Genomic DNA, 15,159 nt, shown 5'->3' with positions numbered 1-15,159 from the left:
AAAAAATTGCGGGCTGTAATATTATTGAATATTTATATCATCATCCATATACGATGTCATATAAGATTTTTCTTCCATATTGGAACATTTGAATAATTTCAAAGAGAAAAAACCAATAGTCTCTGAACCTCTAATCTGTGAATGATTTATCTTTTCTCTTTGTGAAAACAGGAGGGAGTGACTTCTTTGAATCGATTCAATTTCACGGCATAATTAACAAGTTTCACGATGGAATAGCATAGGACAGCGCCGTTAGCGGTGTCACCGGAAAGTAAACGGTGAAACTGGATATTGGAGCAGAACATAATCTCAAGTGTAACTTACAGTCAACATTGTTACGATCGATCTAAGTGGAATCAATATTTGCCACTAATGTTATTCTATCATTATCGTTTGTCACAATATCGATTGATATCTTGAAGATTTTCCAGTCTTTGGGTCAGATTTTGGTCAGCATAAGGTCAAGGGGTAACAATTATGACAAAAACATTGGAATTCAAGTATATAGAGAAAGTACATTGAATAAAAATTTGTTTAGCATGAGGTCATAGGGAAGAATGTAAACATAATTATGGTTCAAATGTTTGGAAAATTACATCAATCGATTGCAACGACTGGAAACTTGATTTGAAAGTCAATAAATGATCACACATGCGACAACAAGAGCTCACTTCACTAGAAAAGATATTATTATTTTCAAGTTCTTGGTGGTTCCCCACCCTTCACCGTGGTTCGGTACTCACCTAAAGCTGTTGGTCCTATCTCTCAACATCATCTTTCTTCCTATTACTTAAGCACAAGCCTGCAGCTTATGTGGGTACTCTCAGCAACAATGTTTAATGGTATAATCATTCATATTCATTGTTTCAAAAGCTATTACATTTATAAAATATTGATGGATCATTTCGAATGCAATTCATCCAAAAAGACGATTGAATTAGATCTGATCTGATCTCTGAACTGATCAAAACTTCTATTCATTTTAGAACTCCTCAGTTCATTGCACTTATACTTTGCAGATAAAATACCATGTCCCTATCCTTTAAACGTACTTTTAATACATTCTTCGATGGGGAATTCCAGTAATTATGAAGTAATCAATAAGTGGAGAATTTATTAGTCATCAACTTCATCTTACAGAAGAGTGCATCAATAAATTGAACATGTTCAAGCACAAATAACTATACTCAGTAATATTGCTGTTCATTATTTTTTTGTTCGTTACATCCACTAGCCAATAATAACGAAAGAAGAGCGAGCACAATGTAAAGATTGGAAAATCAGATGAGTTTCTTTCCTCCTATGCTGATATAAAATCACTGGCTCACAATGTTTTAAACGTCTTTTCATCTCGTCTGGTAAAGTGGAGTCGTCATTATGACATTATAATTTATCAAGACAATAAAGTTGGTGGTCATTAAAGTAACATTATTTGCGTGTGAATGAAGTGAGACAGATAATAAATTGATTGTGTGAGGAAGGGAAAGAACCTATAAAAGAGAGGTAATCGTGCGATTTCTTCTTTTTGACTTCCACTGTTGACTTTTTTCAAAGCACAACGCAAGGATTAAGTTGTTGAGAGGATTGCTGGAACGGCGGATGCCGGCTCACAAATTGAAATATATTGTATAGCATTCGGTCGAGTGCCTTCGACTACCTTCAAGTCGAACGAGCGCCGTCCGACGTTGGTTGTTTTGTTCTTTTACGTCTCCGACGACTGAAAAGTAACATCGTCTTCTTCCACTTTGCGATTCTTGTTATTTGAGTGCGGAAAAAGCAATAAGGGAGTGGTGTATTGCCGTATTGCCGAGTGGTGACCGCCTCTAATGACAGTTTAAGGGCAACGGCTACAGTGACGAGCCGAGCGAGCACAGCTCCAAGCACTAGCCTACAATCTCTCCACTACAATTACACAGTTTTTACGGGTTCGACAGCACGTCATAAAAACCATCGAGCTCCCAGTTTACGGCCGCAGTTATGACGCCTTAACTGTAATGGCTCAGGCAATGCGCACTGCGACTTATATTCTAGTTCGCTATCCTCACCAACCTCAACCAAGATGATCTATCACGACATTTCAATACTCTTGGCTCTCGAAACAATAACTTACGACCCGCGGCGAGTGCTTATTAAATTCCACTATGTAAACTTGTTTACTCGCCAAACCTCAACTCTTCAAACCATAACACTGAATGCTTCGTCTGAAATAACTCAATTATCCGCACGGTTTATAGCCAAGCTTGTAGTGGAATACATTTTCTCATGTTTTCTCACAACTCCCTTTACAGTGTAGTACTGTATCTGGAAACGCATGAGAACTTGAATATTGTTGCGTGGTTTATTGTTCAATTACACCATAACCCGAGAAGAAGCAAAATGCCTCACTATAAATCTTACAGTTGAAGTTTGTTTATCCAACGTAGCAACATGTTAGTGTATTTAACGACAAACCTAACGTTTCTTCATCATTCACCATTTTCAAGTTTGACAATCCTTTCCACAGTATGTCTTTTAATTGTTTCTGCTCTTTTCTGATTGATTTTGAAGGACCAAATTACTTCTATGTATAGTATTTTTCCTCAATATCCTGTCTTGAGTAACTCTTGATGATCATGAAGATAGGATTCAATTCCTTAAAACCCAACTGATTCGAATTCAGTTTATCATTTTTATAATTCTTTTATAATTCCGGAATTCCGGATAAGCATCATTATTCCCTCGATTTAATAAGATCACGAATAATTATCAGTGTCAGCTTTCTTTCTTGAAGAGAGATGTAACAATATTGTAATTTTCTACCAGTGAGTTGATTCGATAAGAGACTGGAGAATTCTATATGTGTAAAACTCCTTCCTCTTCCAAAAACACGGAAGTCAGCAACCGAACATACTTCAAGCAGATCACAATTTACTCATCATGAAACTGGACTTCCAATTGAAGTTTTAATAGGAATGATGCATCAAGTAGAGTAGATTGACTGACTCGTATAGTCTCGTATGACTCGTATGACTCTTGGTAGTTTAGAGTATAATTTGATAAACTACAGTGTCACTGTAGTTTAGTGTCACAGTATCGAAAACGTAACCGAGATGTTGTGATGTGGTTGAGACTCACCTAGTAGTTTAGTGACAGCACCCTGTTGGTGGGAAAGCAAGTCGAAATGCCTGAACCTGGAGAGTTCGAGCAGCCGTTGCTGCTGCTGGGTGACGAGAGTCGCCAGCGGCTGTTGACTGGCTGCCAGTGCGTACAACTCACGCAATGTCGAAGGAGCAGCTCCTCTTTCTGAAATTACAACCAAATAAGATGTTAGCAAACAACTCTTGGATGAAAAGTGTCCAATTCAAATCCAATGTTACTGATAATAAATCATTGCGCAGATCAGCTGTTATGTGAGTGCGCCACTCCAGATTCGAGATCAAGCACGATTCCAGTGATGTTCAACGTTAGTCGTGTAAGCACTACTGAATGGGATCTACAACACTGTATAGTATTTATTTCAAATATCCAATGAAAACTATATGAATAGAATCAAGGGCTTTTGCTACTGCAATTATTGACGAAAAAACTAGATGCCAAAAGCAAATTTGAAGGAAGTTCTATTTATATAGCTTACATTGGATGTTTGAAATAATTATTATACAGTAATAATATTCCAGCAGTTCGATAACTGCAATTTCTATTGGGATCTTCCATCTTTGAATCTACAATACTTTGGTGCATCATGTTCTCTCTTTATGTGTAATCATTGTCAAGAAATTGTAGGAATTGAGTTGCTTTATTGGACCCTCTCACAACGTTCTAAAATGAAAATTGGAAATCAAAGATATAACTTGGAAACAACACTTCCAAGACACAACTTGTGTCTCTCAACACTTAGAAAACATTTCAGTCCTGGAGAAGTGAAGGATAATCAGCATTTGAAGAGGAGTTCAAGAGACTCGTATAATTGAAGGATTATTTTTATTAATGCGACATTTCTACAGTAGAGAGTAGTGAAGTCTGATCCAGGATTGATAAAAAAGAATTCAATTCCTCAGTTCTGGATGTTTTGTAGAATACGGTATGCGAAATAGATTCTATAGAATGTTAGTGCGAGCTAATTCATAAAACTATCCGAAGTATCCATAACAAAGCCTCACTCATCATAACTGTGCAACCTGGATAGTATTATTGTTAGGGGATCAGATTCAGGATCTGGATGTGACTGTTAATCAATAAGTACGGCGGAAAGAGCAGGTATCCAGATGATATGCATTGTATCCCGTTTACATTTGAATGACTGTGGTACATGATGAGGTAGTGATTCTGATATGATTACGTTTTCACGGCGAGAGGAGACGTCCTGCGCTGGGTGGGTACTGAGTAGCCAGATTTGTTCCGGATTGTAATTGATTGCCAGTTCTTCCGGTGGTCCCACGGCCTCCGAAACACGAAAATTGTTTTGTTGGTCGCTATGGGGCGTCCCATTATGGAAATGGGAGTCTCGAAGACAGCATCATCCTCGGAGAGGAGCATCCTCGCGGTGGGGCGTCCCATCTCACTTTGCATGCCTCGCCGTCTCCAGCCTTCCGTTACACACGTCCCATGATAACGCAACGCATGCCGGGTAGTTCACCTCACTTGCAATATCTGCCACCATTAGTCGATGGCACAACCAGACACCGTTCACCACAACTCCAGTGGTTCCGTTACCTGTCAAACGGCAGCCAGTGATTGCGACATCAATTTGCTAGACTATCATACTTGCATTATTTATAATATCAGCCCTCCCGATTGGCACCAATGATTCAAATGGAGCAAGATGTGGCCAATTGAATCAGAGTTAGACCGAAGATACTAATCCAAATTTTTTCATACCAAAGTTACCAATTTATGACACAGCATAAATGAATGACATTACATTTTCTAGCAGAGGAATATGACGATTCAAATAGAAAAAATATTTATCTTTTGTGATTTATGTCTCTGTGAGTTAAGGGCCTTCTTGCTCGTATAGTTGAACCGTTTGTAGAAGAGACAAAACTTATCAAAGGAAAAGTAATATATTAGCTTTTGGAAATAATATTTCAAATAATTTGACGATATGAAAATTTTTCTATCAGGTATACAGAAGTCATCAGTAGTTTCTGGAAATTGAGAGCTAGGGTCTTGAACTCAGGTGTGGAATAGAGTTCCTGTCATGGATGTAACTAGAGTTCATTTCTCTAGACTGACAACTGTTACAAAGAAGATATAATCCACACTTTTGCACAGCTCAATCATCCAAATTCTTTTCACAACAATAACTAAGAACTATTGCCGAGGGTTGAATAATAGCGCTTATCAAACTATGTCCTCTTGCTGAAGAAGTAGAAAATTTACCGTTTGGCTGTGTTATGTAAGTAAGTTTTCTCGCCAAAAAATAAACATATACGAGTGAACTTTCTGACCATATGAAGGAACGAAGAAAACGGTCAGGTCGATGTCCAGTGAAGGTCGCGATCGGATCGACCTTCTTAAAACACAAGCATATTGTGAAACAAGTACTGTTAAGTCTTGATTTCCGTTCAGCAAGATGACATTCAAATGTTTAATCATCAAGAGCGGATTAGTATCATCGATCGGAACCGAAATCTATTCCGGTGCTCACTCGTTCTGAAGTCACTATACTACACTACCTAACTATGTGCTGTGCTTCTCATCGATAGGTTGGTTCAATGTCCCCCTCGAATATTCCCGAGGACGGAAGTGATCGATACAGTTGCAGAAGAGACGTCAATTTTGTCAAAGCAGATCAAAATCAATTAGGCCGAAGTCAGTGGCAGTTGTTGAAAAGCTTTCGTCTCTTTTCATTGTCCAGCGATTATTATTGGGATCGATGATATTATTGCGGGTAGGAGAGGGTGGGAGAGGATAGGATGGCCGTGACCAAGAAGCAGGCAAAAGGCCGGTGGAGAGGGCAAGCGGAGACACTGGACCCTGGACCTGAGCAGCGGGATATTGCACGCTCGGCTGCTGCGATGCGATCTGCGCGGATATGTGCCGGCTATCGATGCGGCATGTTTACCGGAATCGCTGTAAAATAGCCGCGGATCACAATCGATATGACTTATTACCGATTAGACTCGTCACGTCCAAATCTAATGACGAACGCCTTTGTCGTTGTCCATGTGAAATAATCCAGTTGCCATTCGATTTGGTAGTCAGTCGGTGCTCCAGATGGGAAGAAGCAGCTACTGTAGTAGAGATCAAGCAGCCGAATAAGCTAACGACCGCACCGCGACCCATTCGCACTCTTGATCTGCGCTCAGCTCAGGAATGTCGCAACACCTCGACAATCACTTGACTTCTTCCTGTCACCTCACCCCTCTCTCATACTTCAAAGCCATATTGATCGGATTTGACCGTGCTATTCATACGTTATTGTGTGGTGTCTTCCTGTACTACTGTCTCTTCAGGCCTCAAGATTTTCACTGCCGTGGATTTAAAATTCTCATAGTATAGTTATGAAATATAAATAATGGTTGTAAATAATCAATTTAAAAAAAAGGGTACTTAGATTTTTTCCCTTTCTATAGTTATAAAATATTATTTTCTGTAAACATAGGCCTAATATACGACAAATAGTTGTAACATGAAAATCAAAAGATCTTATTATATTGGGATTTACTGTTTAAATTATATAGCTATTGTTGCTACAGTAATGAGTTTGAATCATCTACTGTCACGAGTCAAAGCACTTATTGTGATATAGTCAAAATTATTTTACGAGGATTTTGTAATAGTATCTCACGTCACAAGGACGGGAAGGGGCCTTTTTCAGGCGAGAATGATGTTTCTAGTCGAGGCGTCAGCCGAGACTGAAATTTTTTCCGAGCACTGCAAAAGACATTAACGTCCAAGTAGCGTACACTATTTCTCGTCATAATAATCTGAAGAAGAATAATTGAGAAATAGAAAAAATTAGCTGCTTGTGTTGAACTTACTACATGCATTCTATAAACATATTAACCTAGTTTACAAATTCCAAATCAGGAATTTTGTGGAAGTTGACAAAACATCCACCTGGAGCGCTGAAGGTATTTTTTGTAGCAGTTTTGCTGTTCCTATTTCGGAACTAAGAAACATACTCGACTGTAAAGAAAACATATATGGTTTCATTACAGTAGAGTATGCTGTAATGAGTATCATTTATGTTTATTTGCTCTGCAAACAGCTGTTTACCGGCTTTATTTCATGCATGGAAAACAGCTGAGATTGAATGATTGACAAAAAGTTTTGACTTGTTTCTGGATACTCCACTACTGGATTAAAGAGAATGACTCAATTGCAATGTGATTAACCATTAGCTTCAAATACAGACTTGAATTTCCAAATTCCCATTCATTTGGGATTATACCTTCTTGTACTACTTATCAATCATTATAAGAGAATGTCTAAATGTTCACCGTGATAAACACCATGATTTCCAATCTATAACACGATTAACACCTTGATTGAATTTCCTTCAATTAAATAAAATGCCTTTCTTATTTCCAGCATAGGATATGGAGATAACATTGCACAACCATACTATAATCTGTTCATCGGTAGGAGAGACTAAACATAAAGTTTTTGCTTTTGTAAGTATAATTTAATTACTCAGATCAGCTCATTTCTTGCTTAATAAGATGATATAAGTCATTACTATTATACTTTATTCTTTAATAATAATTATTTATTCTTTTTTGATTCATACAACAAGTACATCATCAAAAATGATAGGGAGAGAAAAATAAGGTAACCTTGTGATATTCCTCTCCCAAATTTAGATAAGGTTTCACATAGTCCGAAATAGGTTAAGAAAAGTTGTTCACTCGACAAAATTTTCAGTTCTTAATTATTTTCACAAAGAAGATTTTTAAATTTAGATGCTTCAAAACCAAACATAGAATAACAAACATAGAAGACAAATTTCACATTATCACTAGAATAGGAAATATTCACATATAAAGAAATAATTTTGAAGGACCAAAAGAACAAACTCAATTCTAAAAGCACAGCAACAACAAATAATAATAATAATAATACTTACTCGATAACAGACTTCATGTTTTGTCCCTCCTTTGTACAGACTATAATAATTATAGATATCGATGATAATATCACATCTTAATCGTTCAAATAAACAAGAGTCGAGACAATCTAGTTCATGATTACCAGAAATCATTGTTTTTCTTTATGCTTTCATTATACTTTAATATTCCGACTGCATGATTATCAGCACCAAGTACCCACATGATTGGATTCAACTAGCCAGAATAGCCTATCACAAGCTTTGACCTGAGCAGAAATATGCAAATGAGGCAACAGAGCTGTGGTCCCCAGTAGCCGCTAGATGCATTGAACCAGTGTACTGAGTTCGGTTCGTATGGCAACCAGTTTCTTCCCCCATCAGAAAAGAAACCAACCTTGGTGGAAAAAACGCCAAGTCTGAGGAAGTTTGTCTCGTCGGTTAGTGTATTTCTTAGCTGGAGCTTAGCTCTCCTCGAATAGGTCCAAGTTAATGTGATGGAAAGGAATGGATGTAAGCTTCATCGATGGAGATAGCTCCTACTATCTGACTAGAATCGAGCTATAACAGCTCCATTCAAGCTTAGTCCATCAGTATTCTCTCTTTGTGATTGTAATGTTATATCAATTATTATTTATTCATGTACAATAAAGTTCTTCTACAAATACTTAACACAAAAATATTGATTTATAAAAAGAACTTATTCATAGGGATTGATTCATACCAAATATTTATTACGTAGACCCATTAGGTATAAAATCTCTCTTGAAATAAATTAATGAGAGAACTAATATTGATAGCCTGAAACAATATTACAAAAATGCGACTTTATTCATTCACGACAATATGATATAGTACATCAGTAGACTATTATGTAAGTGAACAGCATTACTTTAGTTAATACTAGCCAAAGCTACGTTTTGGCCCGACGGTGAGTTGCGATGGGTCCAGTAACTCAGTAATGCAGTGCATCATTGAAAAATATTGCCCAAAGTGATTTGTTTGTTTATTGGTTGATTTATCAAGTTTGAAGTTCTATATTGTTTGGGAAGGTTTGGAAAATAAGCAGGGATACATAAATTCATTTCAACTTTCAGCTTTGTTGAAATTTAATTCAACAACTAATTACACAGGTAGTTCTCTCCAGTAAAGATGCTTGAGAAATTTAAGCGACTGACTTTAAGGATAAATGTGGATCAGTTGATGAATCATTTAATAAGGATTCTCCATTAATACTGGAAAAATCTGGCTACTCATGGAGAAATTCTATTATTCTCGCATTCTGGGAAGGTATGAAATGGAGAACACCATAAAGTGTGAGCGTTTGTAATCCAGTCTTTCACCAAATTTGAAAAGCTGAGAAAATGTTTTGAAAACATGAAAGTTTGTTTTATCAGAACATCATCAAATATGGAACGACCTTAATGATAAGTTGCAAGAAAATATATGAAATATATACTACAATGTCCATGAACCACAACTAGCGTTCAATTATACTCTGATTATGTTTTATGTTTTGAATTAATTACATCTAATCTGTGATCGAATCAAGAATCAGCATCCCCTTCAATAGAATGTGGAGAACGTATTACATTCTGATGTACTGAATGCTAAAACTTAATTCTTCGTGTACATAAGGCACTATCTTATCAACAATATTAATAATGGCAAACTAATAAGCACTAGCCATATTGTAACTAAAAAAGTGTAGAATATCTAGAATATTGTTTTCCCTGCATAAATATGGAAGGTGTTCAATAAAACATGATATCGTGATTGAGTAGACATTACTGTCCTTACTTCGCTACGTCAACAAATAAAAACGTCATTTTATTGTAATCTATATCGATGATTTCTTCCAACTCTATCAGAATTCTTAATAATGTTTAATTCCCTATCAAATCGTATTGAGAAAAGCAATAAACTGAGATGAACACATTTAATGATAGAGGATTCAACACGAGTCCGATTCTAACCCCACCCACACATTCAAATCGCACTCCAATATGGGAAAAGTATGCAAATCGGTCCTCTTTAGCAAATCATTCGTATTCATTGCGGTGAGTAATTGGAAGCGTGTGTCAGATACTAAAACTTTTATCACACCATAAAATTTCCAACTCACTTAACACTTAAGATTATTATTATTATCATAGCATGGAGCAGATTTATTGAATTTGGATATGAAACGTTGAACTTCCACACACTATGAATGTGCGCGGGCTGTTTTTTTAACGAATCCTCATGGGACATAACACTATTTTCATCGATGCGGTGATGTGGGAATAACATATTTACAGATTTTATTGGATTTTATTGAACTAATATTTTGAATGAAATGAATATACTGTAGTAAATACTGATCGAGAGTTGTGTAATCAGATTCTGAGCGAGGGTTGCATAACAAGAAAAACAGTCGCATCCAGCTATTGAAAGATAATTTAATAGAAAATAAGGAAATTTGAAGGCTAGAGAATAATGAAGTCCAATGATGATTGATAAGTGTTATTCATACTCGCATTCTAGAAAAAGGGAGGAACGAGTTTATACTCGATTTAAGATATATTGGGATATTGAAGTGAATGTAGATCTTTTCAAAATGGACATAGAAACTTCAATAAATTTAAAATTGAACATTACCCTGATTTGAACTTAATCGAAAATAATAATATCAATGAAGTTTATTCATATTATCATGGCTCCCAGGTTCGTCCAAGATCCAGTGAATCAGTGGATCAATATACATCATAATCTAGAATGTGATCTTACATTCATGCAAATGAGAGGATTTACCTCTTGTGAAACTCCAGATTACACTTAAGTCGTGAGAATCCATCGACTCTAGTTTGCTGCTTGTAGCTCATTTTTCATAAGTTCTTGTGAGTTCATTTTTCTTCCTACGTCATGTGGCAACATCTGTACTACTCTTGTATAGATTGAGAAGTAGTATTTTTCTCAAAATTTAGGAGTTCTACGAGGTGTTCCGGTGAACTGAAAGTTCGAAAGAGAAGCTGAAAAAATGAGCTAGCATCAGTAGGTGGGCGTTGTTGTTGAGTCTGAGTGTACCTGAGCAGTGGAACAGTGCACAGTACAACGGCAGACAACATAGAATCCGGCCGGGAGAAGTCACGCCTTTTGAGCGCATGTACTTATCATAATTCAACAATTGAGGAAACGGGATAGGAGCATACGCGCATTCATAGTACAATGCTCTCCACCAATGCTCAACAACCAGCATCCATCCATCCGGCGTGCCATGGTTGGGGGGTGGGAACTGAAGAATGGTCACAAAATACTCCGGAATTCCATTTTTGACGTGAACTGGGAGATGGTGTAGGCACTGGCAGCTCATTATCTTTCCTACGTGAATCATTATCATGGTATGGATATGGATAACTTGTTAGCTGTCATTTGAATGAGGGATATTTGCAGTGTTATATTGCTTTGTCGCTACTCATAGAATGTAAACTACCTATCTATTAGAGAGTTGAACACGGTTCAAAATTTATATCTATGTGATCGATATTCGGACTTCTTATCATAATCGTAAAGACCTATCAACAATAAATCTTTACCATACCGAACATCAATATTTGAGACTCCAATGACAAAGTTTGTGTAACTCACACGATTGTTCATTTTTAATGTTTTTTTCATATCCAAAATAAATAATTTTACCCTTTTCACTTAAATAGTATATCACTGAACGCTTCGAACGTTCAACAGTAGATAAGAGCTTGTTAATTTACGTAAGTCCGACTATATCACTCAAAATAATGTCCTACATACTGCGACCCATACTATTTTAATCTTATCTATATATCTGATCATTCGAATATCACTTATAGGAAAATAATTATAATGATAGTATTTAAATAATTATTTTGTTAGGCCTTAATATTCTCTCAAATCTTCATTTTGGAAGTAGCTTTCCTGAACAAAGACAGGGAATCATTTCAAGAGCTAATGAATTCTAACACTTCGGTCCTGATGAGATCGCACGTGGCTGGAAACAACATTCTTTATGAAACATGATATCAAATTCAAAGCAAAATACTACTACATGATATACGGACACAAATGACAACTTTCAGCTCATTTACCCTAAAAATTTGAGAATTTTCATTACATAGATGCTATATAACTTAAAGTATTATTATACGATTTCTTATCAAGGAAGATGGTGCTGATAATCTTCATAGCAATAATTTATTGATTGGATTGTGTCTTAGAATAATATTATTGATACTTACATCACTAGGAGTATTTCCGTCTCATCAACGAAATTTTTAAATCAAGATTCGTTTTTACTGAGATTTATTGTTGAATTATTATGATCTCCGCGAATTCAGCTGTGAATGAACTTTTGATAACCCTTCTCAACGGGTCAATACAGCAATATTAGTTAACAGAATCATATTTCCAGGTAGCTGCCGTTCAACCAAGATGAACAATATAAATCTGAATGATGAATTTGCAATGAACTTTGTAAATCGATTCATTCATGAACATCATTAAATTTGTGAGAATTACACATTGAGATAGACTGAAGGAAGTTCTGTTTAGATATGCCATCTGGAGACAGCCATATCAGCCTCACAAGAAGTAGAACTCTTCAGTAGCGTTACTACTGAACCCCAAAAATCGATTTACATTAATTAGGTGTCGACTTGCTGCATTTTTAGTTTTGTGAGCGATAATTGTTTTATTGTTGCCAGCCCTGCAAGCAAGAGACAATCGGCTGGGTTTAAAGAGAGAGAGGACAAGAGAGGTCATTATTATAACAAGGAGCGAACTAATAGAAAAAAGAGCAAAGTGTTGAAAATTGAAGCATTTGAGCGGCGCAGGAGCGGTCGAAGAAGCGCGAACTATTACAGAGGCGTGAAATGAGGCAGGTGAATATTTATGCAATGCCACTAATGTGTTGCAAATTACAAGAGAAAGAGTTCGTTTTATGAACTTGTGCTTGAAGGAGTCGAGTTTTATGGATGTGAGCGACTCTTTCTCCACGAGTCGTCGCCACAGCCAGGACGCTGCCTGCCTGTTCACAGTCCACTAATGAGAGTAATTTGTCTGTCCTGTCTGTTGTGTTGTGCTCTTGTTTAGGATGATGGCTGATGGCTGATGGCTGATGTTACACTTTCTCGTTGCCATTGCCACTCCTTGAGTAGCTCAGCCATCCAATGTGTTTGTGCAATATCTCCAAGCAAACAGATATTATTGCTAGCGAGTATTATTGAACTTTTTGGAGCTCAGATTGGAAGTATTCTCGGTGGAGTTCAAATATTATAAGGAGTCTGATCAAACTACATATTTGAGAATGTTCGAATATCAATTGGTCAAGAAATCACTTATTACAATTTGTATTTGAAACTGAGAAATTATAGGATCATATGGAGACAATATCATGCAACATGTTACATCATGACATACCATGGAAGCAGAAATATGAGATACAGTACCATACTGGTTGAGGAGATGAAAGATGATTTGGTGCGAAAACAATTATTCTCGAATCAATCAACCGGTTGCAAGACGATCAGTAAGCAATCGGTTGTCCTAGAGCGAGCCACGTGGGCAGAAATTAAAATCTTGTTAGCGGATCGTTGGTCATCGCCCATCATAATCTCGTTTCCGGCAAGCTTATAGATCATAGAGAAAGTCTAACGTGTTATTGAAACGATGTTCGTAGCCATTAAGCATGTTCCAGATCATAGAGTTCACAAATAAAGCACGAACTGAAACTGTTTTTCAATGTCTTCTACTCCCATTCATCCATTCAGTCGGATCATTGGGTTCACAAACGAACTCGTCCTCTGTTGATTCAATGAACGTGCATTCACGATTCTCGTTTGTGAATTACGTGAGGTGTTTCAATTCAATAATTTTTCTTCTGTTCATAGCTTATTGGTTACAGCTTAGCCTGAATTCTACCTCAAGGAGTCACTGTCAAGAATTTTGTGCAGCAACTTCATTACATTATTTTGCATTATTTCGATGACATAACCACACTCTCAAGAGCTTGAAAAATAATGTATTGAGCTCTTTTAATAGCATTGTGGAAATCTCTATCGTTTCCAATAGAATTTCAAAACATCTATCAATCTATCCGTTCTCTCGTATCAACTAACAATGAAAAAAATTTAATATAAATGTACTGATTCAAGTTCGAATATGTTCATTGTCAGTAGAAACAATTTTCTACAGAGTTAATGAATTGAATAAATCGAGAGAAGGATTCCGATCCCCCTTGCATTATCAAAACTGCAACCTAAAAGACGTGTTGATGGAATCCGAACATGCTTGAATCCCAGACTCAGATCAGTATCAATAATTTGAATAAAAGAATCTGTACAATTTTTCGTAAACCCATAACCAAATGCGTAGCTATTTGATATTATGCCACACGTTAGATTAGTCCAAATGCCATGAGCCAACCAACTGGTAGCTGGCTATTGGCGACGCTTATCTACGTGATCAATCGAAGCGAGCAGATTGAGAGTCGGCCGCACTCCCTTACTTGCGGTAGAGGCGCCCGCCTTCTCTGCCCATCACAACCCAGTTGGGTGGCGTTACAATCCAAGAAAGAAGGTGGCCGCCGCTCACATTCAATAATAAAGGGCAATAAGCAATTAATTAAGGAGCCGGATTTAATGCCTGCTGCTGTATTTAAATTGTTCATATCGAGTAATCCACCGTGCCGTAATAAACTGTGGCGTCCGGTAATTGCATTCCTCCGACTGGTGTAGGAGAAACAAGGATCGCGCGCATTTCATAGCAACCTATTGATTCCTATACATTGAACACGTATATATTCAAACAGTAATATTAAATGTATATACAGAAGTCTATCACATCCACCACCAATTCAGCAACGATTTCAAGTCGCTGATAAACAACGAAAGCTACCGGCTGACTTTTACCCACCAATTGCCTTATTCCCAGCTAGCCTAGCTCTATTAATTCGTGTGAAATTAATGAAATAACTGCCGCCAATCCTTGTGTGCTTTTCTGCCGCCCATCAGGCAATATGAGCTTCACGAGCTAAATCTGTTTGATCGCCCGCTTCGCATCGATTCATCGTTTTAATTGTTGATTGAACTTTTCTGATATCACTTACCGATGAA

At 37.0% G+C, this 15,159-nt stretch overlaps 1 protein-coding gene across 1 annotated transcript in view; it reads right to left on the bottom strand.

Annotated features, from left to right (window-relative positions):
• The window catches only part of LOC111060467 (paired box protein Pax-6-like), a 46,184-nt gene that overhangs the window by 14,725 nt on the left and 16,300 nt on the right, over nt 1-15,159 (bottom strand). Inside the window, exon 3 of the mRNA XM_022348135.2 lies at nt 3,115-3,282. Coding sequence (XP_022203827.2) covers nt 3,115-3,282 — 168 coding nt within the window. The remainder of the gene's footprint in view (nt 1-3,114; nt 3,283-15,159) is intronic.

This window comes from Nilaparvata lugens, chromosome 3 (genome assembly GCF_014356525.2).
Source record: "Nilaparvata lugens isolate BPH chromosome 3, ASM1435652v1, whole genome shotgun sequence".
Lineage (NCBI taxonomy): Eukaryota > Metazoa > Arthropoda > Insecta > Hemiptera > Delphacidae > Nilaparvata > Nilaparvata lugens.
Note: the sequence above shows the minus strand (reverse complement) of the source record. Positions and strands in the feature narration are given on the sequence as shown.